This window comes from Strix uralensis, chromosome 4, assembly GCF_047716275.1.
Source record: "Strix uralensis isolate ZFMK-TIS-50842 chromosome 4, bStrUra1, whole genome shotgun sequence".
Lineage (NCBI taxonomy): Eukaryota > Metazoa > Chordata > Aves > Strigiformes > Strigidae > Strix > Strix uralensis.
In genome coordinates, this window is record NC_133975.1 from 50,315,602 (window position 1) to 50,342,108 (window position 26,507).

Sequence of the window (26,507 nt, forward strand, 5' to 3'; positions counted from 1 at the left end):
CCAATATTTCCAAATAAATAACCAATTCTCATCTAATACACACACCAAAATTATAAGTGAGTATTCTGAAGCAATGCACAGAATCATCAGTTAAAACCAAAAATAATCCATGTATTTAGTACATTACATAACAATCTACCTACAACAGTTCAGGAACCTGAAGTATTCGCAGTGAGAGAGGAATCAAAGAGGTGGAAAACAACAAGAAAGAAGGTGGAAGCTGCAAACAAGTATATAGCTCTGTAACACAGTGTGTAATACACTTGAGAAAACATGCAGGAGAGAAGAATTATACATTTAGAAACAGGGAATAAGGAGTTCGGAGGTGATAAATATATTCTTAGCTTCTCTTCTCTCACTTTTATAAAAATAAATCACAAGAAAAATCTCTTGCTCCTGAAGATCACAGGACGTAAATCATACTTCTTCAGGTCTGGTAGACTTTTGTCAGGATCATAAATATTCTTATCTATGTAGTTGCTTGTATTTCTGCTCTCTTGAAGAACTCTCATCCAGCTCTGCATCCACAGGCAGAGACTGTATGTCCCCAAATTAGGATGAAGAGTGGAAAAAGCAGTTTGAGCTTTACCTTAAAACTAGCTGTAACATCACATCTTCACAATGCAAACCAATGAGTGTTCTGAACAATGCCAAGGAGACCACACAGAGCTGGAAAATGATAAACGTTGTCAGTTTTTGATCTGGAAATCGTACCTTTTCAATCTTCCCTGCGTACTATATCACAAAATGGCTCTGCCAGAACATCATGTTTTGTAAGACACTGTTAGTATGGTATTTCATTTTGTCAGCAGCCCATGGGGGTTTTTTTAAAGTTGTCTAGAGCTATGCACATAACATGTTATATTTTAACAAAATACAATTCAGAATCTTCATTCAAATAAGCTATGAAAACAAAGCAGTAATTTATCAGTCTTTAATATTATCCAAATTTATTAATTTAATTTAACTCGGCATGAACGGAACCCTGTAACTTCCAAGGCAGTGTGTTAGCTTTTACCTCTGACAGAGTTTGAACCAACTAAAGGTCTTTTCTGAAAGAGACGTTATAAACAACCTCAAGTTTCTGTTGCCTTAAGTATAAGGAATGATTAGTGTTCTGCATATTAAGAAGCTGAATGCTTCTGTAAATATAGCTTAATGTACTGACACAGACCAGGACTAAACAAGTAATTTTTGTCAGAATCTACTTCATACGGAGTGTTCACAACCCCTCCATTACAGGTCACTTGAACAGCTGGAAACTATGGCAAGGCATGAAGGTCCTTTCTGTGAGACCAGGAGAAAGGAAAGAATAATAGGATTCCTCATTGGAATTGCATGCTTGCCTTTTTGCCAAAGGTCTGATCAAATATACCTGTAACTAGGTATTTCAGTAGTCACACTCAGCAGAGACAAAAACCATACCCGTTCTGTGACAGGCACCCCACTTTCACAGTGGCTTTAGGACAGACAAGAAATGTGGATTCTACAGACTTTTTTGGTCACTAATTAGACACACAACACTTTCAGAGCTATCGTACAGTACATTTCTACCTGCCAGACTCTTGCTAGACTGCAGTTGTGCCCAAAATGGTAGAAGAATGAGCTGTAAGCTTTCACCGGTTTTTAAAGACCACAGTGCCATTATCTCCCTGCCTCTTAATGCATATTTCCTTGGGCACATTCTCCTGTGCTGCTCTCTCGTCAAAACAGTATCTCACAGCTGGCTTAGACTCCAGGACCAGGTTGACTCTTGTGAGAATTATTTAGTATAAGTTGACCCTTTCCCAAAGTTTCACGTTGGTGTTTAAATCTTGCCTCTCCCTATAGTAATTATGTAAATTGAAATAATTAATATATGAAATTAATTGCACTTTTCAGTAGCTAACAAAAGAAACAGATTAAGACAAAATAAGGAAAGAGCTACAGACATTTCTCTACCTCATTTTTTCAGTCACTGAACATCCTTAGTAATTCATTCAGGATTAAATCCAGCAGCCTGCCTGGGCATGGCTTCTCTTCCACACTGTGGAACTTCCTCCTCTTCTCTGCAGTCACTCCCCTTACTTCCACTGTTAAAATGCTCTGTTCTAGCTATGCGGCAGCAGCACATTGCTATGTTTCTCTCTCCAGCCTGTGCCTTCTCAAGAATGTCAACTTAAAGACTCTTTGTTTCACCATTTCCAGTTCTCTCTTTCAGATGAGTGACTCAGCTCCCCTACAATATGATGGGAGATCCAAGGTGACCAAGACCAGATTAATGCATAGATTTCTTGAAAAATATACATACATGTATTTTCCCTTACTTGGTAGGTATCTCTGTGAAACAGCTAAATAGCAAAGTTTAAGTGAACCTCACTTGATAGCCTCTGCAAAGTAAAAGTTTCTTTGACTGCCTTCCCTAATTTGGTCATTGAAATAACACCAATAGAAGAACAAAAGAAAGGGAATAAGCAGAGAGAAGAGAAACGGGAAATGCTCATGAACTGGTCTGCAGTGTGGCAAAGAAGAGCTGAAACTTGTTGCCCTGCCACCACTGGCCAGTGCTTGTCCTAGGAGCCAGCTGTTAGTCTAAGAACTCATGCCTACAGAAATAGATGGAGAAAGTAAAAAGGCAAGAGAGGAAGGAATAACCAGAACTAGAGTTCTTAATAGGAGCATGGGGGCAGAGTTGAAGAGCTTCATAACAAGCTTTTGGAGTAAGTCAGATTCTTGCATGAAAGGTGCGTTTTAGCTGGGGGTCATGGGGGAAAACCAGGAAATCTCATTTCCTCTGGTAAATTTACTGAGAGCCAAGTCTAACTTTTCTTCATATTGTGAAAGTTCAAGAAAATTGCTACTGCCTTAAATTTTCCTATATTTCAGAAAGTTCAGTTTATAGGGAAACATTACTCATTTGTCTTTGCAAACATATTGCAAATCAGGAATCATCTGAATAAATAAAACTAGTCTGTTTCTGTATTTTGTAAAAAGAAAGATTTAAAATACACTCAGGAGACAAAGAAGATACTATTTGTACAAGTCCTTTTGGCCACCCGTCTGTACATAAGTTTAACCCTGTGAATTATTAGTAAGTATTTTCATCAATAATAATGTGCACAGCTTTTGTGTTACGGAAACACACAGAAGGCTGCAGTTCTGGCTTTTGCACTTGGCCAAGCTATACTGCAGAAAACTCATTTAGTATCACAGAACCATTTTGGCTGAGATCCCGAGTTGCTCAGGGCTGCAGAATTCTTTACATTCCCATCTCGTTTGCCTATGGAACAGTAATTAATGATTAACAGAGAAAACAGAATTTGCATTTTTGTTGTCAGAAGCTGTTTCAGGTTTCATAGTTAAACCATCTTAGAGATGCCATAACAGCAGCATATATCCGTATTTGCATGCACTCACAGTTCAAAACAAAATTTCAGATGAAGCTACTGTCCCTAATACACAAATCTAATGCACATGCTGGTGTTCTGGCTTCTCTTGTACCTGCACTAAAACATTATTCTTTATTTCATCCACGAAGCTGTGCATCACACAAGATTCAGCCAAGACTGCCAGCCAAGCAAGGCTCAGAAGGGTTGTCCAGTGCAACAAGTAGTCATTTTCTTTGCCAGAAGATCCAACTGTTAGTGAAGGTAACTACTACCTCTGTCAGCTAGCTCTCCAGCCACTGTGGTGCATTGTGCCTAGGCTGAGGAGGGGCTCACTGCAAATTTCAGATAAACCTTACTACACAAGGGAATGAAGGCAAAGAAAAGGAAGCAGCAATCTTATCACTTGAGCAAGAAAGTGCCTTCTTTTAATCAAAGAACAAAGCAGGTAACAACACAGTTAAGTAAACATGCTCAGTAATACAGACTCGATTCTTGAGAAATCTACTGGCAATACTGCAATTCACAACTTGGATCTATTTGGAGACATCCTTACAGGGCTCCCAGAAGGGCTATTTGAAAATGTTTGTTGCTTGGCAAAACTTCAAAGATCAAAAATGCTCCTCACCACAAGTATATTTGTAAGTCCCAGGGCGAGTTATCTATGGCAGCACTAATTCAGCAGTATTCAGAATAAAAATGCTTCCAATTTTACCTTTAATCTTCTAACAGAATCCAGACTTCCAGAAGCCCTCATCTCCCTCTATCCCATTTCCTGTATGTGTGAAAGCACCTCACACATTTATCAACTTAGTATACTGGTAGCTAAATGTCATCACACACACAAAAAATTGAGGGGGTGGAGAAATCACACATTTGGGTGGGGGGAGAGAATTCCTAGTTAAACAGATACCCACTGAATATATGGAATCTCCCATTTAAATATTTAACCTACATCCATGCTGACTACCTGAACTTCCTTCCTGCTTGTCTTACCCGGAATGGTGTGTTGATTCGGCTAGTAAGGGTATCTAGGATATGCACATTCTCATGTCGGTGCAACAAAATAAAATGGAGGAAAATCTTGAGGAGGGCTGGCTCTGAAACACTACGCAAAAAGAGATCCAGGTATGCAGTAGTAGTCATCACTTCTTCCACAGTCGCCTACAAGCAAAAATAATGTAAATGCAAACATACTACACACACAAAATATACATCCATCCTCTGCAACTGTATAGCTGGCAAACACTCTAAGCTCTCCATACAGAACACTGCCACAAAAACATTGAGGTCTTTGCTTTTAAGTTTGCAAAGAACATGCCTCTGAATGACTCACAAGCATTTTGAACCCGTTTCTTATCTGTCTTGCTTCCCCAGGAAAAGAAACCCTCCCCCAAACTGACAGCCCAAATCTCACACACGCTGAAATACAAAGGACCAAATCATGCTAGAAGCTCCCCACCACTTTTCTGCCCATGTCAGCTCTTTTGCATCACTCTTCTGTCATCCTTCAGAAGCATTTTCTGGTGTTGTGAATACCTGCATCTACCACTTTATTAAAATTAAATGTCAAAGCACAGTACAAACTGATGGTTCCAGAGATTTAAAGAAAAAATCCCCATAGCTATCCAGAATTTTGCCACAATTTTCCTTCTTTTTACTTTTCCACAGCATAATTCCTCATTTTACTCAATTTTTAAAAGGAGTATGTATATACATACACACACAAACCAAACTCCAAAATCTTCACTACTGACTATTTGTATATCAAAATACAATTCAAATATCCATGCAACGTTTGCATACCATAACCCACACTGCTCTGCTTATTGCAATCCTTTGGAGCTTATCTATTCACCGTATACACTGGCAAAGCATAGAAAATTCCAAAGGCCACTTCTGCACCATGTACTGCTGTTGCAAAGTCAGCTTTTTAAAAATAGTTACCCAGGAACCTAATAAGCTTAAGTGCACAAAGTTAAACCCTTAAATACAAGAATCTGCCTATATGAAAGGAAGTATTAAACATCTTTTGTTTACCAAACTTAGCTGGACAAATGAAAAGACTGATTTTATTAAAAAAGAAAGAACCAAACCCGTCACTTAAGGCTAAGAGGATTTAGAAAATACTCAGAAGGGCAACATTTACGTAACATACTGTAAATATTAAAATCCCTGTTCCATTATGCTGTATGTTGGCCATGTACACAGTAACGTCATGCTGCAAACGCTCTCTTCAAAGCATTTAAGATCACAAGCTGCTTCTGGCTGGTTACACAGAACATAGGCATGCTGTATGTGGCCTGCAGACCTTATGGAGAGGGGGCACCAATGAGGAGAGCAGAGAGAAGCTCTAAGTTAAGGCCACTGATTCACTCTCATTCTGAGCCTTTATTCTAATACTCAGCTACACCATTCTTAATACAGTGGGCTACTAGCTCATTTTGGCATTAGAAACTAAGCACCAGTGAAGTAGCAACAGTTAAATAAGATCACCTTCTTGGTTTATTGCGGTAATGTTGGTCAAAATGAAGCATTACATTGTAACAGTGAAAGGAAAGGAATGAGGCAGGCTTTCTCACAATCTGTGAACTTTGTAAGGCTAAATAAAGTACAGCTAGACATACTTTCCTGATCTGTAGTTCTATGTTCAGTGCTATCAAAACCACAAATGGGAATATAGTTCTTTCACAAAATATCTATTAACATATACTCCAACTCGGAATACTGCTAATGAATTAATTCCTCCTCCTTCCCCCACAAGCATCAACTGAAAAAAAAAAAAAAAATTAGTAGGTTAAGCACCCCAAAGTTACAAATTGCCACAATTAACACTGTGGCAACAGCCCTAACTCAAATTCTGTATTACTGTAAATACGATAAAACAAACATGCTTATGTGCATACATACACTTTTCCATAGGACTACTGCCACACTTCAACCACCAAAAAACCTGCTCAGAAAATGAGCCAGCATTGTGAAACAAACGAAATGGTTTCTGGTTGGAGCAGAGATTCTTCCTTCTTTTTTCAACAGCCAAAAGGTGTGGGGACTTGTGGGGTATAAAATAATAGCTTTCTGACGAAAACTGTTGACTGTTGCCCTGAGAACTGGCTTTTTTGGTTTGTCTTTTTATAGCAGCAAGCTGTAAAAACCAAAGCCCAAAAAATCCATCATGTGACATCATTATGATAGCATACAGTTCATCGAAGAGTTTAAACCCTCTGCCAAGGAAAGGTCACACAGAAGTAATACATCGTTATGTCTCTGTGTCACTTCTCCCTCATCCTTTATGGGGAAAAAGCAGCACGTTCTTGGCCTGCAGGTTTCACAGATGCTTGCTGACAGCAGAGGAATGGGCCTATGTATATGTATAAAATACCAAAGCTGTAAATGAAAGAAAGAAAAGCCAGCAGATTCACAAGGGCAGTGACCTTTTTCTGAAACTGATGCTCTTCGGACAACTCATCCTACATTCATATCAGTGAGAGAAACTCATATGCTTTTCAGAGTACGTATCATGAATGAAACAAAGAGCAGAAGAAAGGCAGCTAGAGACTACTTTAGAAAAGAAATGTTCAATTCTGAGAGCACGTTCAGTGCTCCTAACAGTTTGGGGACTAGACAAAAAAAGAAATCATGTTTACCGTAGCCAACATTTCACTGGTACCACTGAACAGAGCTAGAAGAACTAACCAATGATTAATGAAGTCCAAATAGTTCACAAATGAGTTACTTATAACCCTGTTAAATCTTGATTGTTTGAATTGAGGTTTTTGTGCAGCATACCACATTACACTTAATTTTTAGTCCTTCTTGGGAAAGAAGTTGCTAAATCTGCTTAACCATTTTCTGAGAAAGGGGGAAGAAGACTAAGTTTTGTCAAAATTTAAATAGCTTTGTAAGAATCATTTTTCATTTCTCAGTGAAAACACACTGCCTTATCCACAACACTCCTTCAAACTTTCACAATAAATGAAGCAAGGATCTATTTTGCAGCTCATTGTGCAACACCCAAAGCAGGCAAGTTAACACTGGATAAGCAATTTTAATGCTATTGTGCTCTAGAAGTTCCAGTGTTTTCTCAGCGCACCTTTGCGTGCAACTTGTCCACACAAACCAGCAAAGAGACCATCCTTCTACTTCCTTGCAGGAGCAAATCAAACAAAGATACTGCTTTTCAGCATTTGAAAGAGAAACCATGTATGCAGCTTAGGAAAAAGATCAATTAACCTGGCTAGCAGACGTCTGTGCTTTTACAACTGTATCTTATTTTGCTATCTTGCATTCTGGGTTTGCTTCTCCCTTTTACCATATGTCATGGTAAGTATAACTTCTCTAGGCACCTCAAATCTTCAGAAGTATTCAAAAAGGCTAATTTTAGCTCCATGAGGCTAATTTTCCTTTTACTTGATAGGATACATTAGCCTACTCTGAAGGAGCCTCTAGAGAACTCACATTTTTTTGCAATTAACTAGAGAAGGACGTTGGAGAAATCAGTTACTCTGGTTACCCAGCCTTGGCAAAAACCCTTTTAACTCTGTACACCTTTTCTACAGATTGCATTACACATAATACATTGAGTGTTGCAATTGAAACTCATTCAATTTGTGCAGTTATTATGAAAGATCTCTGTTTTCTAAGACACCAAAGTCATGCTATTAAGCTTCATTCAGACTACCTGCTGGTTATCTCTTCTTAAACTAATGTCTCATGAGACAGATTTGAGGAAAGTAGGGAAATGTTTTCTAATAAATTCAAATTGGTACTTATGTAAACAACCAAAGAACAAATATTCCCAGAGAACAAAACATTTACTATCCATGTCAAGCATGACCACTACTGTCAAATCCCGAGGCAGCTTACAAAAACTTCCTATCATTGTAAACATTGATTACAGTATAATTTGTCCAAGTAAGCTTTTAGCTAGCTCTCAGAATTGAACATCTTTGAAAGGATGATAAAAAGCAAGTCAAAACTTACACACATCCACAAATCTGATATTTAATTTGAAAATTCTTCACCTCTGATAATTCAAGTATCAAGAAAAATACTATAACAAAGGGAGATGAATAAAATTAAGACCTAGTTGTTTCCTAGAAAAGCCCTTTGTTAAGTAAACTTCGTTTTTGATAAAGGTATTTCAGCAATGTTAAAATCCACTACTGCCACAACAGTTAAACAATTAAAACCCACCAGCAGCAGCCCTTGCGTTAGATCCTTTCCACTAATGGTAAAGACCACATATCTCTGGTCCTAGGATAAAACTGTAGGATTGAAAATTAAAACCGAGAAAAATCCATATCCATTGTATTAATCAGACCAGTGTTCTACATTTTTGTTTTCATTATCCACAGTTGTAACAATTAATAGTTGCTGGGATTTTTCTTCTTCAATACATATATAGATTTGAAGTGTCTATCTAAAGACGCCATTTAAAAAAACTCATCCACATGTTTTTCTATACAACAATCAGTTGTTACAGATATTTTTTATGATGTAATCTGCTACAAAAGGGACTACCCAAGAGCCTTCGTAGCCAGACGGGTATTTGATTAGAGATTATTGAAAAGAGAAAGCCACTTTTAGCCTTAATACCCTTCTCTAATTATGTAACAATTTTTAGCAAATCTTTTCTTGCCTCCTCTGATGACTGATTAGATGGTGAGACAGAACACTGTAAAGAGATCCAGCTTTTACAAGTCACTGTGCCAAGTAATAGCAAAGAGCCAGAAATTACTGTCATTGTGAGTTCAGTTTAATATATTACACTCACTGTGTTAGACCAATTGCACTGATTCTTTATTACTGTCTATTTTCCCTTGGGATCCTCACAATATATTTTCTAATTTACAGCTTCATGCCCTCTTACAGGAATATGGCTATCATGATTCCTCCTTTCCTTCACATTTCCCTTCCTATAAAGATTTCATACTGCCCATGAAGAGACCATGAATGTTCTTACTAGAACTTATCCTCTAGATTCACAAGCAGTTTAAACCTGAATAAGCCTACCTCACTGATAAAAAAAGGTCCAACCATTCCCACTCTTTTCTCCTTCCTATTCATTTTCAACTTCTTGCCCCCTGCTTATACTAGCAGAAGGGTTCATGATTCTCTTCACTGCACAGTGAATTGACTGAGGGAATTGATTCAGGTTAAAACTATCCAGGAAATAAAGGTGTGTTTTAACCTCAATCAGTTTCTCATATGAACATTTGTCCTGGCAAAAGAGAGGGGGGCAAGCAGGATTAGGGACAGAGGAAGTTTGCACATTGCAGGAACCAGAAAACCAGAACTGCTTCAACTTCCCTCAGGCTATGTTTACAAACTGCTCCAGTTTATACCGGGGTAAAATTCAACTCAGCTGCAGTGTTTGATGCAAAAAGTGAAAGATATCTTTAACATATATCCACTCCGTAGCCAGTAAAACTGAGTTTTGTAGCTATTAATGGGCTTCTCCACAGCATGAGACTATTCGAAGTTTTCCAGTAACACTTGGCTTACACCTTTTTACAGCAGCTGTCCAAATGCTTTTCAGTAAGGTGAAAGATGGTATTATTTCTAAATGGGAACTGACAGTCTTGTAGGATATTTATAAAGATGCTCCTTCTAATCTGTACAGTATAATTTACAGGTCATTTCCCCCTAGCTGAGCTGTGTAATCATCAAGCAAGTATTATTGAATTATCACAGTAGCATACTGTGTTAGAGGTTTTCGTTTAGATGGGTTAGTGCACAATAGAATTGAGGTCCATTTGACAGAGCTTATCTGACAGGTCCGTGCCAGCGCTTCCGCAAAGCAGCTCTGTTCACTTGGCCCAACAGCAACATTTTACACTAAAAAGCTGATACAATTTTCCATTATTCAGATTAAAACAAGCCTTCCAAGTAGAAAAATAATTGTAACATAGTTAGCAATTAAATGCCATTAGTAAAGTAGTAAATGCTAAGACAATAAAAATTTGCTTTTATCCTATAATTTGTCAAATTTTTAGCACTATCTTCAATAAATTCAAATAACACAAATTACATAAACACTCAAGATGTTCCAAACAACTATCTTTGTCACCCAAATTCTCTGAATGCCAAATTAAAATTAAATCACATGCACTTACAGTAAAGAGATGTATACAACCAATTTGAGTTGTATCAAAGATAGCATAATATTTATATATACCACAGTGTGGCTCCTATTAATCCAGCACATAGTTTTGACTACAAAATAAATATGTATTACAGATCTTCTGAAAAGGATTTCACTCAGATTTCTACAACAGTGCTGCAACTACCTAGAAGAATAAGGTAAATAAGCACTTTCTACTACCAAATATATTAAAGAGTAAAACATGGCAATATGGCCTCTAGCAGAACCAGTAAAACAGACTTTGATAGGATTATTCTAGATTCACTTTTGGATTTCAATTAGGTTTTAACTGAAGAGAAAAATCAGTCTTATTTGATTACTTGGACCCTTGTACAATTTGGCCCCAAAAGACCTTGTATTTTTTTGATAGAGCTCCAAAATGTTAGTTTCGAATGTAATGCAAGAAATAGCCAATGAAATGTGTCATGGAAATTTAACGATATGGCTCTGTGCCTGAGCAGAGTTATACCTTCTCACAAGTATTTTTTTCCTTAGTACCAAAACCTAGGGAAGAACATACAGAACTGCATAATTTCAAGTTGTAATTGACATGCCATCAAAAAATACCAGTCTTAAATTGAGAACAGCTTCTGCCAGATAGCCTTAATTTTCTTAAATCCCAGACACTTACACCAGAAAGACTAAAAGATGGTTTGGACAAAAATTTAAATCATGGATTGCAACTACAAAAAGAAAACTATCAAATTAACCTTTTCTTTAGTTCTATATCTTTACAACAAAATATTTTATTCCTCTGGTTTTAACTGACTTCGTACAGAAATAAGGAATTTGTGATCTTGCATAGAGATAAACCTCCCTGAACAATGTAATTGAAACACCTTTTTTTCATACCTCAAGAAACTCAGATGTCGGAAGTAAGGGAAGTAGCTTTTGTAAAAAGTACAACCCAGGGCTCGGTTTTGGGGCCACTCCTGTTTAACATCTTTATTGATGATCCAGACGAGGGGATCGAGTGCACCCTCAGTAAGTTTGCAGATGACACCAAGTTGGGTGGGAGTGTTGATCTGCTCAAGGGTAGGGAGGCTCTGCAGAGAGACCTGGACAGGCTGGAGCGATGGGCTAAGGCCACCTGTATGAGCTTCAATAAGGCCAAATGCCGGGTGCTGCACTTGGGCCACAACAACCCCCAGCAGCGCTACAGGCTTGGGGAGGAGTGGCTGGAGAGCTGCCAGTCAGAGAGGGACATGGGGGTGTTGATTGACAGCCGGCTGAACATGAGCCAGCAGTGTGCCCAGGTGGCCAAGAAGGCCAATGGCATCCTGGCTTGCATCAGAAATAGCGTGGCCAGCAGGGACAGGGAAGGGATCTTACCCCTGTACTCGGCACTGGTGAGGCCGCACCTCGATGACTGTGTTCAGTTTTGGGCCCCTCACTACAAAAAGGACATTGAATTACTTGAGCGTGTCCAGAGAAGGGCAATGAAGCTGGTGAAGGGTCTGGAGCACATGTCGTACGAGGAGCGGCTGAGGGAACTGGGGTTGTTTAGTCTGGAGAAGAGGAGGCTGAGGGGAGACCTCATCGCCCTCTACAACTACCTGAAAGGAGGTTGCAGAGAACTGAGGATGAGTCTCTTTAACCAAGTAACAAGTGATAGGACAAGAGGGAATGGCCTCAAGTTGTGCCAGGGAAGGTTTAGACTAGATGTCAGGAAGTATTTCTTTACAGAACAGGTTGTTAGGCATTTGAATGGGCTGCCCAGGGAGGTGGTGGAGTCCCCATCCCTGGAGGTGTTTAAGAGTCGGGTCGACATAGCGCTGAGAGATATGGTGTAGTTGGGAACTGTCAGTGTTAGGTTAATGGTTGGACTGGATGATCTTCAAGGTCTTTTCCAACCTAGACGATTCTGTGAATAAAATCCAGACAACCAAAGCACTGCCAGGTAATGCATATCCCTAACTACTGAATACAAATCTGGGCTCTGTCTACCCATTCAGCAATGTGCAACTTCTCAAATACAAACATATTTGTCAATCACTCATTACACATGTAGGTGGGATAACCCACACAAAGTGACAAGACTAGTACAGACCAGGTATAAATTAGGCTACAAGAATGTGACATATTTAGGATACTCAGCTTTGAGAAATGGAGTTAGGGAGTCATAAACTTGAGAATGTTTGGGTTATTTAAGCACACTGCAGTTAATCTGCTACATAAATAACCTTAACAGAGCTCACTGTGAAAAACAGGTTATTTCAAGCTAGCTAGCTAGCCCAATCAATTTGAAACTTCCTTAACTGGAAAAAAATGAACTAGTGAATTCTTTTTTCAACTCCATACTAGCTTTCTGAGATAAAATCATAAAAATCACACCAAGCAAAATATGTTGGTCTCCCCACCCCCTGACTTTTTCATAGAAACACATCTCTATCCTCAACACTCTTGTACTGTTTAATTCACACAGTGAACTGTGTACATAGTAAGTATGTACAGGGAGACAATCTGCAAAAATTAAAAAAAGGCAGAGCTTACTACATAGTTCCATAAATGTTACAGACATTTCAAGATCACACATATACATATCTCAAAGCTTTGGACCACATGCTGAAATTCTGAACTACTTTTACCAAAATTCTACTTACTGAAATTCTGATGTTACTTTTACCAAAAGTCTTGTTTGATAGTCCAATGTTTTAAGTTGGGAGAAGAGAAGGAAGTCAAGAAAAGGAGACAGAAAGTCTGCATGGATGAACTAGGAGCCCCTAACAAAACTGAAACATGAAGAGACAGAAGCAGGGACAGGTGACCCAGGAGGAATCTGGAAAAACTGCCTGAGTGTGCAGCGAATGGATTAGAAAAGCCAAAGCCCAGCTGGAGTTGAAGAAGGGCTTCAACAGCAAAAAGAAGACTATGAAAAATGTGTGCCCACTGCTGAATGGGGAAAGGGACCTGGTGACAAAATACATCAAAAAAGCTACAGTACTCAATGCCTTCCTTGTCTTGATCTTTACTGGCAAGATTTGCCTTCAGTAATCCCATGTCCTTAAGAAGAAACTGGAAATCTGGAGCAAGGAAGACTTATCCTTAGAGGAAGGGGGATCAGGTTAGGGAACATTTAAACAAACTGAGCATACATGAGTCCGTAGGGCCTGATCGGTTGCATCTCCGACTGTCAAGGCTACTCTTGTTTTTTGAAAGGTTATGGCTACTAGAAGAGGCTCCTGATGACCAGAAGTAAGCACGTCACTCCAGTCTTCAGGAAGGATGAGCCAGGGAACTACAAGCTGGTCAGTCTCACACTGATCCCTGGGAAGGGGATGGAGTAAAACCTCCTGGAGGCCACTTCCAAACATATAGAGGCTCCAAATAGAGGGTCCAGGCAAGGCAGGTGATCCCTCACCCTCATGCTACCAGGCAGAAGGAGGGGACCAAGAGATGAGGGAGACTGGAAACAGGTCCCTGCTCAGGGAGGCAAGAAAACTCTCTCCCAACCTCCCTCACCCTCCATGGTGCCCCTTCACAATAGATTCGGGGCCCTAGAACTTTTGAATGAAGACATGGAAGAAGAGAATGAGACAAACAATGAGGAACACCAAGGACCACCAAGGCCAGGTCACTCTAGAAATGGTATTAAAACCAGCTCTGAAAGGAACCCCAGAAGAGTCATTGTAGTGGGGGACTCCATTCTGAGGGGTGTTGAAGGCCCCATATGCAGACCAGACCCGCATCATAGGGAAGTCTGCTGCCTCCCTGGGGCCCGTGTCAAGGACCTCACAAGAAGACTCCCCTCTCTAGTCAAACCCAAGGACTACTACCCTCTTCTGGTTTTTCAGGTAGGTAGCGACGACATTAGCAGGAGAAGTATTAAATCAATGAAGAGATATTTCAGGGCCTTGGGGAAACTGATCAAGGGGTCGGGGGCACAGGTTGTGTTCTCCTCCATCCCTTCAGTTGGGGGGATGGATGAGGATGAACACTGAAGAACACAGCAGATGAATTCGTGGCTTCAAGACTGGTGTCACCGTCAGGGCTTTAGTTTTTTCGATCATGGGTTGGTATACAGGGCACCAGACCTCTGGGCGTTAGATGGGATGCACTTGTCCCAGAAGGGGAAGAGGATCTTGGGGCAGGAGTTAGCTGGGCTCATTGACAGACCTTTAAACTAAATTTGAAGGGGGAAGGGGGCAAAACACCAGCCCATCTGAAGTGCATGTATACCAATGCACACAGCATGGGTAACAAACAGGAGGAGCTTGAAGCTGTGATGAAACAGGAAAATTATGATGTTGTGGCTATCACAGAAACATGGTGGGATGCCTCCCATACTGGAGTGCACCAGTTGATGGTTACAAGCTCTTTAGAAGGGATAGACAAGGTAGGAGAGGCGGTGGGGTAGCACTGTATGTTAGGGACTGTTATGATTGACTTGAATACAAGTGCAGTGAAGACAGGGTGGAGTGTCTTTGTGTTAGAATCAGGGGGAAAGCCAACAGGGCAGATGTTGTAGTAGGAGTCTACTATAGGCCACCCACCCATGACAGAGAGGTGGATGAAATATTCTATAGGCACTTGGGTGAAATCTCACGATCGCTTGCCCTTGTTCTTGTGGGGGACTTCAACTTCCCAGACATCTGCTGGAAATACAACACAGCAGAGCGTGACCAGTCCCGAAGATTCCTGGAATGTGTGGGGGACAACTTCCTAACACAGCTGGTGAGAGAACCAACCAGAGAAGGTGCCCTGCTGGATCTCCTCCTTGTGAACAGAGAAGGACTGGTGGATGATGTGGTGGTTGGAGGACGACTAGGGCACAGCGATCATGAAATAATAGAGTTCTCTATTCTTAGAGAGGCCAGGAAAGGGCTAAGAAGGACTGACATCCTGGACTTCCAAATGGCTGACTTTGTCTTGTTTAGGCACCAGCTTGACAGGATCCCTTGGGAGACGGTCCTGAAGGGTATAGGGGTCCAGGAAGGCTGGGCGCTCTTTAAGAAGGAAGTGTTTATGGCTCAGGAGCAGGCAGTCCCCAGGTGCTCTAAGAGGAGCAGGCGGCAGAGAAGACCACCCTGGCTGAACAGGGAGCTTTGGCTGCAACTCAAGGAGAAAAGGAGAGTTTACGGCCTTTGGAAGAAGGGGCTAGCCACTCACAGTGATTACAAAGAGGCTGTGAGGCTATGCAGGGCAGAAATCAGGAGGTCTAAAGCCCAGCTGGAAATTAATCTGGCTTCAGCAATCAAGGACAACAAGAAATGTTTCTGTAAGTATGTCAATAGCAAAAGAAAGACCAGGGAGAGTCTCCATCCCCTGCTAGATGCTGAAGGAAACTTGGTAGCAAGTGATGAGGAAAAGGCTGAGGGGCTTAATACCTTCTTTGCCTCAGTCTTTAATAACAACACTAGTTGTACTGAGGGAATCCAGCCTCCTCAGCCAGATGATAGAGACTGGGAGAACGACCCCCCCACAATCCAGGAGAGAGTCAGTGACCTGCTGCATCACATAGACACACACAAGTCTATGGGACCGGATGGGATACACCCAAGGGTGCTGAAGGAGCTGGCTGGGGTGCTCGCCAAGCCGCTTTCCATCATTTACCAGCAGTCCTGGCTGAGCGGGGAAGTCCCGACAGATTGGAAATTGGCCAATGTGACACCCATATATAAGAAGGGTTGGAAGGATGATCCAGGAAATTACAGGCCTGTCAGCTTGACTTCGGTACCCAGGAAGCTGATGGAGCAGCTCATCCTGAGTACCATCTTACAACACATGCGGGACAACCAGATGATCAGGCCCAGGCAGCATGGGTTTATGGAAGGCAGGTCCTGCTTGACAAACCTGATCTCCTTCTACCACAGGGCCACCTGCTTATTGGATGAGGGAAAGGCTGTGGATGTTGTTTACCTTGACTTTAGTAAGGCCTTTGACACCATTTCCCACAGCATTCTCCTGGCAAAACTGGCTGCTCGAGGCTTAGATGATCGCACGCTTTGCTGGGTAAAAACTGGCTGGATGGCCGGGCCCAAAGAATTGTGGTGAACAGAGTTAAATCCAGTTGGCGGCTGGTCACGAGTGGTGTCCCCCAGGGCTCAGTTTTGGGGCCACTCCTGTTTAACATTTTTATTGATGATCTAGACGAGGGGATCAAATGCACCCTCAGTAAGTTTGCAGATGACACCAAGCTGGGTGGGAGTGTTGATCTGCTCGAGGGTAGGGAGGCTCTGCAGAGAGACCTGGACAGGCTGGAGCGATGGGCTAAGGCCACCTGTAGGAGTTTCAATAAGGCCAAATGCCGGGTGCTGCACTTGGGCCACAACAACCCCCAGCAGCGCTACAGGCTTGGGGAGGAGTGGCTGGAGAGCTGCCAGTCAGAGAGGGACCTGGGGGTGTTGATTGACAGCCGGCTGAACATGAGCCAGCAGTGTGCCCAGGTGGCCAAGAAGGCCAATGGCATCCTGGCTTGCATCAGAAATAGCGTGGCCAGCAGGGACAGGGAAGGGATCTTACCCCTGTACTCGGCACTGGTGAGGCCGCACCTCGATGACTGTGTTCAGTTTTGGGCCCCTCACTACAAAAAGGACATTGAATTACTCGAGCGTGTCCAGAGAAGGGCAACGAAGCTGGTGAAGGGTCTGGAGCACATGTCGTACGAGGAGCGGCTGAGGGAACTGGGGTTGTTTAGTCTGGAGAAGAGGAGGCTGAGGGGAGACCTCATCGCCCTCTACAACTACCTGAAAGGAGGTTGCAGAGAACTGAGGATGAGTCTCTTTAACCAAGTAACAAGTGATAGGACAAGAGGGAATGGCCTCAAGTTGTGCCAGGGAAGGTTTAGACTAGATGTCAGGAAGTATTTCTTTACAGAACGGGTTGTTAGGCATTTGAATGGGCTGCCCAGGGAGGTGGTGGAGTCCCCATCCCTGGAGGTGTTTAAGAGTCGGGTTGACATAGCGCTGAGAGATCTGGTGTAGTTGGGAACTGTCAGTGTTAGGTTAATGGTTGGACTGGATGATCTTCAAGGTCCTTTCCAACCTAGTTGATTCTGTGATTCTGTGATATTAAGGAGAAAGTGGTGACTGGGAAGAGTCAGCATGAATTTATGAAGGGGAAATCAAGCCTTCTACAATAAGATGACTGGCTCGATGGATAAATGGAAAGCAGTTATTATTTATCTTGCAAGGCTTTTGACACTGTCTCTTGTACAACATCCTCACAGACTCTCAAAATTATCTTCAAAATTATGAAGAACGCACTGGATAAGTGAACAGTGAGGTGGACCAAAAACTAGTTAAAATGCTGGGCTCAAAGCATTGTGATCAGCAATGCAAAGTCCAGTCCGAGGCCAGTGATGTGTGACCAATACTGTTTAATATTTTCATTAACAACCTAGATTATGAGATGGAATGCATCCTCATGCAAGTTCGTGGATGGTACAAAATTGGGAGTAGCTGATAGACTGTGCTGCCATTCAGAGCGATCTTGACAGCCTGAAGAGAAAGGCAAACAGGAACCTCATGAAGTTCAATAACAAATGTAACGCCCTGTGCCTGGAGGGGAATAACCCCAGGCACAAGTGCACACTGGGGACTGACTGGCTGGAAAGCAGCTTTGCAGGAAAGAACCTGACAGTCCTTGTGAACAAAAAACTGACCATGAGACAGCAATATGCCCTTGTGATGAAGATGACCCACAGCCTCCTGGGCTACATTAAGAACAGTATTGCTAGCAGGTTGGTGTGGGGGTATCCTTCCCCTTTACTCACTACTGGTAAGATGCATCTAGAGTGCTGGGCTCCCTGGTACAAGAAACACACTGACATACTGGAGCAAGTCCAGCAAAGGCCCACAAAGATGATTACAGGATGGGAGCATCTATCATATGAGAAGAGGCTGAGAGAGCTGGGACTGTTCAACCTAAAGAGAAGCCTCAGGCAGGATCTTATCCATGTGTGCAAACAGCTACTGAGAAGCAGCAAAGAAGATGGAGCCAAACTCTTCCAAATGGTGCCCAATGAAAGGACAAGAAGCAATGGGTCACAAATTGAAATCCAGGAAGTTCCAACTGGACATCATTAAAAAAAAAAAAAAGGCAAACAAAGACCATACACTTTTCTACTCTATGGGTGGTCAAACACTGGAATAGTGTTGCTCAGAGAGGGTGCGCCATCTCCAGCTTTGGAGATAGTCATCCAACTGGACACGTCCCTGAGCAACCTGCTCTAGCTGACCCTGCTCTGAGCAGGGGAGTGAGTTCAACAGGACCATCCCCAGAGGTACCTGCCAGTCTCAGCCATTCTGTGATTCTGTGAAGAGACAGGAAGAAGGAAGAGACTAGGCAGGAACTATCAACTACAATGTAGGCTTAGTTTTAAGCCAAAAGTGAGTAACCCTCCTCATACCAGACATTTTGCTCATACCTGGATACATCAGTTGCAAAGGTAAACTGATGATGTTGTTACTTCATGAGGGATTAAAAGCTAATAAGACTATTAGCTACACAATTTATCTAATAGTGCTTGTTTGGCTTATTTTATTTTACATACTTGAATCAACTAAATTTGATTTGGTGATCAGACAGTAAGTCACAAACAAATCATGTTAATGTTGCTGCTGTTGTTTTAGACAGAAAGCAAGTTCTATCCCAATGAGAACAGAAAAGATTGAAGACTTCTTTCCTAGATGTCTACATTCTTGACTGGAGCTGTCTGCAAAAAAATAAATCCAAGTCTGTGTCTTGCTGCAGAGCAATTTTTTCCTCAAAACATAGTACAGAGAGAACAGGTCTGAAGTAGTGTGGCTACCCAATAGCCATTCAAGAGCAGACCCAGAAGCTCATCTCCCTTTCAATTTTCACACTGAGGTAAAACCATGAGTGCCAAATTGGGTGTTAAGGCTTAAATGCCACACAAGGTCTGGACTCCCTTTCTTCCTTCCATGTCTATCACCAAGAGTTACCAGAAGCAGCTGTTCCATACCAGTTAAATTCTAGAAATAAGATTTATAGGAACACCTTAGGAAGATGTACCAATAATTATCATCTCTTCTTACCATCCCTCCCTTTAACCTTCCACAGATCTGTCCTCCTAATCAGGTATTTATACCACGCTCCATTGCATTTGAACTCATAAGCAAGAATGAGTCAAAACAACCCAAACTGAATGACTAGATAAAAACTAAAATTTTCAGCCACAAGTAGACTTCATTGAGTTTAAAATAAAAATCAAGATCCATTTGGTATTGTGTTCAGTGAAAGAACTTCTGTTTTAAAAACCATCGTGGTACATCAGGCCTTTGTCTCATTTTGGTCCTTCACAATTTTTTCTTAACCTAAAGGTCAGTTACAACACTTAAGTCCCCAAATGGGTGATGCACTTTTCAAAGCCTACTCCTCAACTTTGCATGAATGTTTTTAATGGCAAGTAGAAATCATTTTAATATATGAAAGAGCTGTTACAGCATAATTACCGGTCCTAGCATATAGACATCTGTCCCAAAAACAAAGATAAAATATTTATTTTCTGTTAAGTTAATGTGGGGTACAGCACAGAAAGACTGAAGAGGTCAAATGTGTCTCCACTTACTTCTTTCCTTTTGTTACGGGGCTTTGGTCTCACATATGTGAGAGCCTTATATCAGATCCACTAGATGGTGCAATCCATCTTCTCCATTAAATGTGTTTGAAGTTTATACACATAAGTACTTAATTTTTAAAGAGGAAAAAGTCAAACTTAGCTGGCTAATCAAGGAAAGGTTTATTACTGGAAGAACAAGGTACCAAAGAGAATGCTGGGGTTAAGGAAGATCTAGGCTTGAAATTCACATATTTTAGCAGCCACCATTTCCATTTTTCAGAGAAATATGATTTCACCCAATTTTATAAATGAGGTTCAACAAAATTTTTATCACATGAAAAGAAAACAAGTAATCAGAACAGCATGCTTTAAATTATTCAAGTAACATCATCAGGGAAATAATCAATCCAATAGGGGCTTAAGCAGATTTACTGACAAATAAGAATGGCATTCAGCAGCATGATGGTATTCAAAACAACCTAAAATCCGTCTTAAGTACTTCAGAGGTAAAAACAGTACCCGCTAAGAACAGAATCCCATAGCTACATTCTGATATATCTCCCTTGTTACCTATAACCTTGACCTAAAGCTGGTTAGCTTTTCATTTCTGATTCCAATTCCCAGTCCTGGTAAGGGATTAAGTCAAGATACAGAGATAGAAAAAATTACTGTCAGGTAAGGAGGTGAACTATCTCCGTGACAGACTACAGCCTTGATCTGTATCGCAGCCAAATTTTATTTCATCCTTCGCCAAGTCCCCAAATGCTTGAGGTCTGCTGAATCACTGAAGAAGATTCTATACTGCTTATTACTTTCTTGGTAAGTGACTATTTACCATGAAGTATTGTGTGCACTGCCAAGACAAGTCCTCAACTAGAAAGCAGGGTACAGTGTTTTACCGGCCTCTCAGAAAATGGAACAGGTGCAGTGCTTTCTGCTTGGCAGGCTCAGTAAAAATTAGTAGACCTTCAAAAAGTAATTTATTAGTCCTCTCCTGGCAGCTTTTGGTGGACTTTTATTCTCAGCATTTCCTATTTTTTTCTCCTCAAAAAAGGTGTTCTTTTTACAGGGCAATGAAGACTGTTAATTCACATATTCTGCAACACTTGAAAATGTAGCTTCCTACAGCCTACCAAAAAAAAAAAAAAATTCACCAACATCAGTGACATATTTAGCAAATGATAACCCCTAAAATTCAAAGAAAAATGTATTTTTTTCTTCAAAGCAACATAAATTGCACCCTAATACATTATAAAATTGATATCAAACTCCATTTCTTCTCCACTTTATGAAAATAGCTCTACCAACAGCAACAAGGAGCTACAAAACAATATCAACTTTGCTAAAATTAGTGTAGTATTTTTGACTGAATGTTTTCCTTATGGGAATTTTCCTTTTGGAAAATGTTCATTTGGAAAAAAAAAAATCCTCATAGAAACATGTCTGCCATGATGAAATGTTGCCTAAAAGGTCACTGCTTTTTTGATGATATGTCAGCCTAGCACAACAAAAATATTTTGGATCTTCATTTCACTTAAGAATTTCAAGAATTTTCAGAAATACCTATATCTTGCTTAATAATCTGCATAATGTAAATAGAAAGTATGGAATGAAAAGATGGAAAGTTAGCCTAGAAACTTACTCAATTATATGGAGTTACTACTGACAGTACATTTAATAGTATCTTTACACAGAGACCATCCATAATGCTTTTGCCCGTTACTATTTTGTGTCATGCTCGCATACATCACTGACCTTATGGAGTGCAGGAGCCATTACTGGCACCAAAAATCCATTGTAAATGTAATTCACAAGCTGGTTACGTATCAAGGGATGTGCCACCTAAGAGGGTGGGGGAGAGAAAGACACAGAACAGTTCCAGTGAGATTTAAAACAAGGCAGGGCACAGACGACTATTATCCACTACTAAAACCCTTTCCCATTTAACAAGACATTTGCCCTTCTCACCAGCATTTGCTATGATTCAGGTTCTCAAAGATTTTTCCTTTCTCAAATAAGTACGCAAACTATGTTTAATTACAGTAAACCTGCCACATTTAGAGAACAGGGCTTTTCAATCTCCCTGCATGCTGACAAAGATGAATGGACAGAATAGTGTGTATACCCATGCATCAGAGGAAGATTTGAGATTCTAAATTTAGCTCCTGCAACCTTGTCAGGGTCATTTGAAGGTAGACTTGCCATTGTTAATTTGTCCTTTTACAAGCAGAACAGCTGTTTTCCTATGGTTTAAGAGTAGGTAAACCAAAGCACTCTCTAGCTATGGGACAAGAACATACTGTTCACGTGCCCTTCTCCCAACCACTGTAAAACAGAAATGCAAACAAAACCTACATTATTCATTCAATAGGTTGGTTAGGAGCTTTAAAACATGAACTGTTATTAGAAGCCAAAACCTTACTTTTATAATGAAGCATTCCTTTTGTTTTCACAAAGAAAACATATCAATTCATGCATTTAAAAGAAATTTGATAAATACAAAAAAGAAATTCCATTCAGAAGCATTCTAAGTTAATATATTCTGTTTGAAGTTCAGATAGAGACTGGAATGTCACAGCCTACATGTGGCCACAAATACATTCTCCCACTTGCATTTCTTTCCAGACTTCCTTTAATTTGTAACCCTTACTTTGGAAAGGGGAAGAAAAAGGGTTGCCCTTCCTATGCTGTGATCCAGGGAAAAAGTAGTAAATAGCAAGAGCTCTTGGCCATACTGTGCCTTTCTAATCTCTGGCCAAAGTTTGTGTGTCAACATAGAACAAGTCACACCATGAAGGCCATTCCATGCACAGAGCAAGAATTCCTGCAGTAACTGAGCTTTCAATTCAGCTGAAGAAAGACTATAAAGACACCATCAAGGAGCAGTCAGAAACTGCTCTTTCTGCATGTCAGCTGGAGATCCTTAACTATTTTGAGTTTATTTGGAAAATGGTTTTAAAATAATATGTTGTTCTTTTAATTTATCTGCTGTGATCTTTGTATCATTTTTTAGAAGGTATCAAATACAACCTCCTGCAACTGTAGATCTGTACAAAAATTCTGCTTAGACACCAAAATGAATGTTGTCTCCTCTTCACATTTAAACATGCATGTTAAAAATCTTGTATATTGCATTTAAAGAATGACAGCTACTATTATTTTCACTTGTTCAATGCTTTAAGTCAATCAGTTGCTTTACTGTATTTCGCACATATCTCACTAAAACATATCTTTTATTTAACAGTAAATGTGACTAAATTTTCAATCCTATTCAGCACATTTCTTCAAGTAACACATAAATCCACAGTTTCTGTAGAATTTAAGGGATCAAGGACAGAAAAAAAATTGTAATCAAGAAATAATCATTAAGAACAGAGAGTGGATTCAGAACAGGCCAATTTAAAATTAATTTATGTTTCTAGGAAGATACCTAAATTCTGCTTGGGAGGCTTTCTTTACGCAGTATTCGCCAACAGGCAAAACAGACTATTTTCTGTTGTACGCTATTATGAGAGCTTAGACAAACACAGAATGTTTTTCAGTGCTTAAATATATAAAGACTGCATTTTCCCACATGTAAAGGCATTCAATTTACTTTTAGTATCAACAGTACTATTAAAATGCAATAAACTTTTTTTTTTTAAAAAACAGAAAATCCTCCCAATTACACAATGAAATATCAAGCCGCCACACAAATCTATTGCTTTCATTTGAAACGTTTGTCACCTGAAAACCAAAACCATTAATTCAGCCTTATCACCAGGACAAACAGCACAAAACATTTGTTTTATAAGCAACTTATTTCAGTGTAATTTTAAAAGTCCATGCATTAATAAAAGTAAATAAACTCTGTAATTTACAAAATTCTGCAGAATATATAAAAAACTACTACTTCAAAAGGAAAGGCCAACTCTGCTCCATTACCTGTATCACAGCATTGCAAAATTCAAGGGAATTCATGAATTGTACAAGGGCTGGTGACAAGAGCCAGTCATCTTTCAGCAGACAGTGCCACTCTTCTCCTTTTTCTTCCAGCTTTGTAGGCAAAGATGAATAGAGGCCACTGAGTCCTGTTGCTAGCACCTGTATTTCAAAAACAGGAGAGAAATAAGTTAAACTTTCCAACTGTCCATCTTCTTGAATGACAATGCCACAAATGGTTTCTCTTACTAGTTTTAGTAACATAAGACAGAGTCGAGATTAATTTCATTTCCTATCGAAGGAGTCCTGTGGCAGAAAGACATGAATATTTTAAAGAGCCTTCCATACAATATCCTTCTTTCAAGAGCTGGTATTTAGGAGAAAGTGATGGAGAAAATCAGGTTGTCTTGTATTTTTTTTAATACAAAGTTCTAATTACTTTTTAAATACTTCTAAAATCATTTTACACTTTCCTCCAGTCCCTTTCCAGAAGAAGCCATCACTGTCATATCTACAGCTTGTCTTTCGTTGGCGATTTGAATGTTACTGCTTACACATGCCTATACAAAGTGATTTCACTCAGAAATATGAGTGCTCCATCAACAAAAATGAAGTTCAGCCTCATGTAGACCGCAGATATTGTTGACTATCTTTCCTAGGCACTTGAACTGAGCTGAATCCACTTAAAAAAAATTCCAACTGTTCATAATTTCTCATTTTACTTTCTTATTTATTTGAAAGAGGGAAGGGAAGAAATAAAATGCCTGAAATAAGCTACTGTATAGGCATTGTTTCCAGTGATATTAAGGCTTACAGATGGTTTATGTGGAATATATCACTGAAGCATAAGGTTGTATTTTTAGATACAATTTTAGAAGTATATTTCCAAAAGGGTTTTTTAAATTTTACTGAATATATCTGGAATATTGGTAGTTTCAGACCAAGTTTTTAATTATTAAAATTATTTGAAGCTGGAAATTTTCTAAATATTATTTACAACTCATCCTTCTGATATGATTTTATATGACTTCAGGGTAATTTTTAAGATGATCCTCATTTTAATGGGAACATTAAGACTCAGCCTGACGGAAATCTTTTGAATTTTCATTCAACAGGCTTTTGTAAGAATCTTTCCTCTTTCTAAAAAGAGCCACTTGGCATCTACAGGGATAGACCGTCAAAGCTCTGATGAAACAGAACTGTTTTATCTATTAGAAAACAGTTGACAATGTGCAGGTCAAAGACCAAGGGTTCACAGAAGGGGATTCAGGTTTTGATCATACGCAAGCGTAAACAATTATAATTGCTAACCCATCCAGTCAGACAAAGACTATCTTTCTGAATGCTCTCCATTCATAAATCACCTAATTTTCAAAGATGGATTTATTCTGCCGTACATAATTAAGCCGAATATTAAGGAGCAGGGGGAAATACTGTGGAAGATTCACTGCTTTAGCACACTGTGCTGTACAAGTAGCTATATAAAGAAAGATGCCAGAGATATGTTAAAAAACTAAGAAGCTAAAGCCATTGAGCAAAGCTTTATTTGTACAATGACATTCTTCTATAACCAGAATCTTTTTTGCTTTTTCTCTCTCTCATGGTAGAAGAGCTCAAAGCAAAAAGTTAGGAAGATCTTACAAGGCCTATAGAACTACCTATACGTAACCCACACACACACTTACACTCACAAACTCAGGCTTCAGATGACTCTAGGAAGGAAAAAATTCTGAAGTGAGAACTTGAGTTTCTTTTGTGTTGCAACCTGTTAATTAATGCATACTTGATTTTCCATTGTCCGCTTAAGATTTAATTGTTATTCATAAACACACACTTACCCTCTCAGAAAGCAAGGTGATTTTCAGAGCTGTGTACTATCCACATTTCTCCATCATATAGAAGTTTAGTCCTTAAGCACAAGGAACCGACCTTGAACAAAACATACTACTCTCCACTAAAAGGAGCAGTGAACTCACAATCAGTCAATGTCTTGAAGTGACGAATTCTTTAGTTTGTCTGACTTACTGAAGTAAGTAGTGACAGATGTAGTTGCTAAAGTCTGTACAGTTTAAAAAGCTGTTATTTTTGCTGCAAAGTACAACACAAATGGCTCTATGAAATTAAGTTTCTAAAGCACTGAGACAGAGAGTAGCCACTGGAAGCACTTTCATCTCTTTAGGAAAACAACCTTTGAAAATTTTCATAGAAATATATGGTACAAACAGTATTACCATTTGAAGTTACTAACAGAGCTCTTTACATTCTATAAGTAGGCATATGAAACAATGCACATATACAGACTACATTATGGAGTTTTAATCAGTAAAATTATAAACATTAATAAAAAACCTGAAAGGGAAGAAAATGAATGAGTTCACATCCTGGAACAGCAAAATTGGTTTTATTTTTTGTTTTACCCAGAGCAGTGTCCTTTTAAACTTCTCCCAACATTTGTCATGTCAACCCTCATGCTCATCTACTTTTACAAGCATCTCCAGCAGTTTCTTTCTCACCAGAGACTCATGAGTCTCTCTGCAAACCAATCTCCTTG

General features: G+C 39.9%; 1 protein-coding gene across 1 annotated transcript in view; it reads right to left on the bottom strand.

Moving 5' to 3' along the window:
• FHIP1A (FHF complex subunit HOOK interacting protein 1A) overlaps positions 1 to 26,507 on the bottom strand; it is a 96,725-nt gene that overhangs the window by 12,541 nt on the left and 57,677 nt on the right. Inside the window, exons 6-9 of the mRNA XM_074866680.1 lie at positions 23,960 to 24,118; positions 21,791 to 21,877; positions 4,362 to 4,529; positions 590 to 669 (exon numbers count right to left, since the gene is read on the bottom strand). Coding sequence (XP_074722781.1) covers positions 590 to 669; positions 4,362 to 4,529; positions 21,791 to 21,877; positions 23,960 to 24,118 — 494 coding nt within the window. The remainder of the gene's footprint in view (positions 1 to 589; positions 670 to 4,361; positions 4,530 to 21,790; positions 21,878 to 23,959; positions 24,119 to 26,507) is intronic.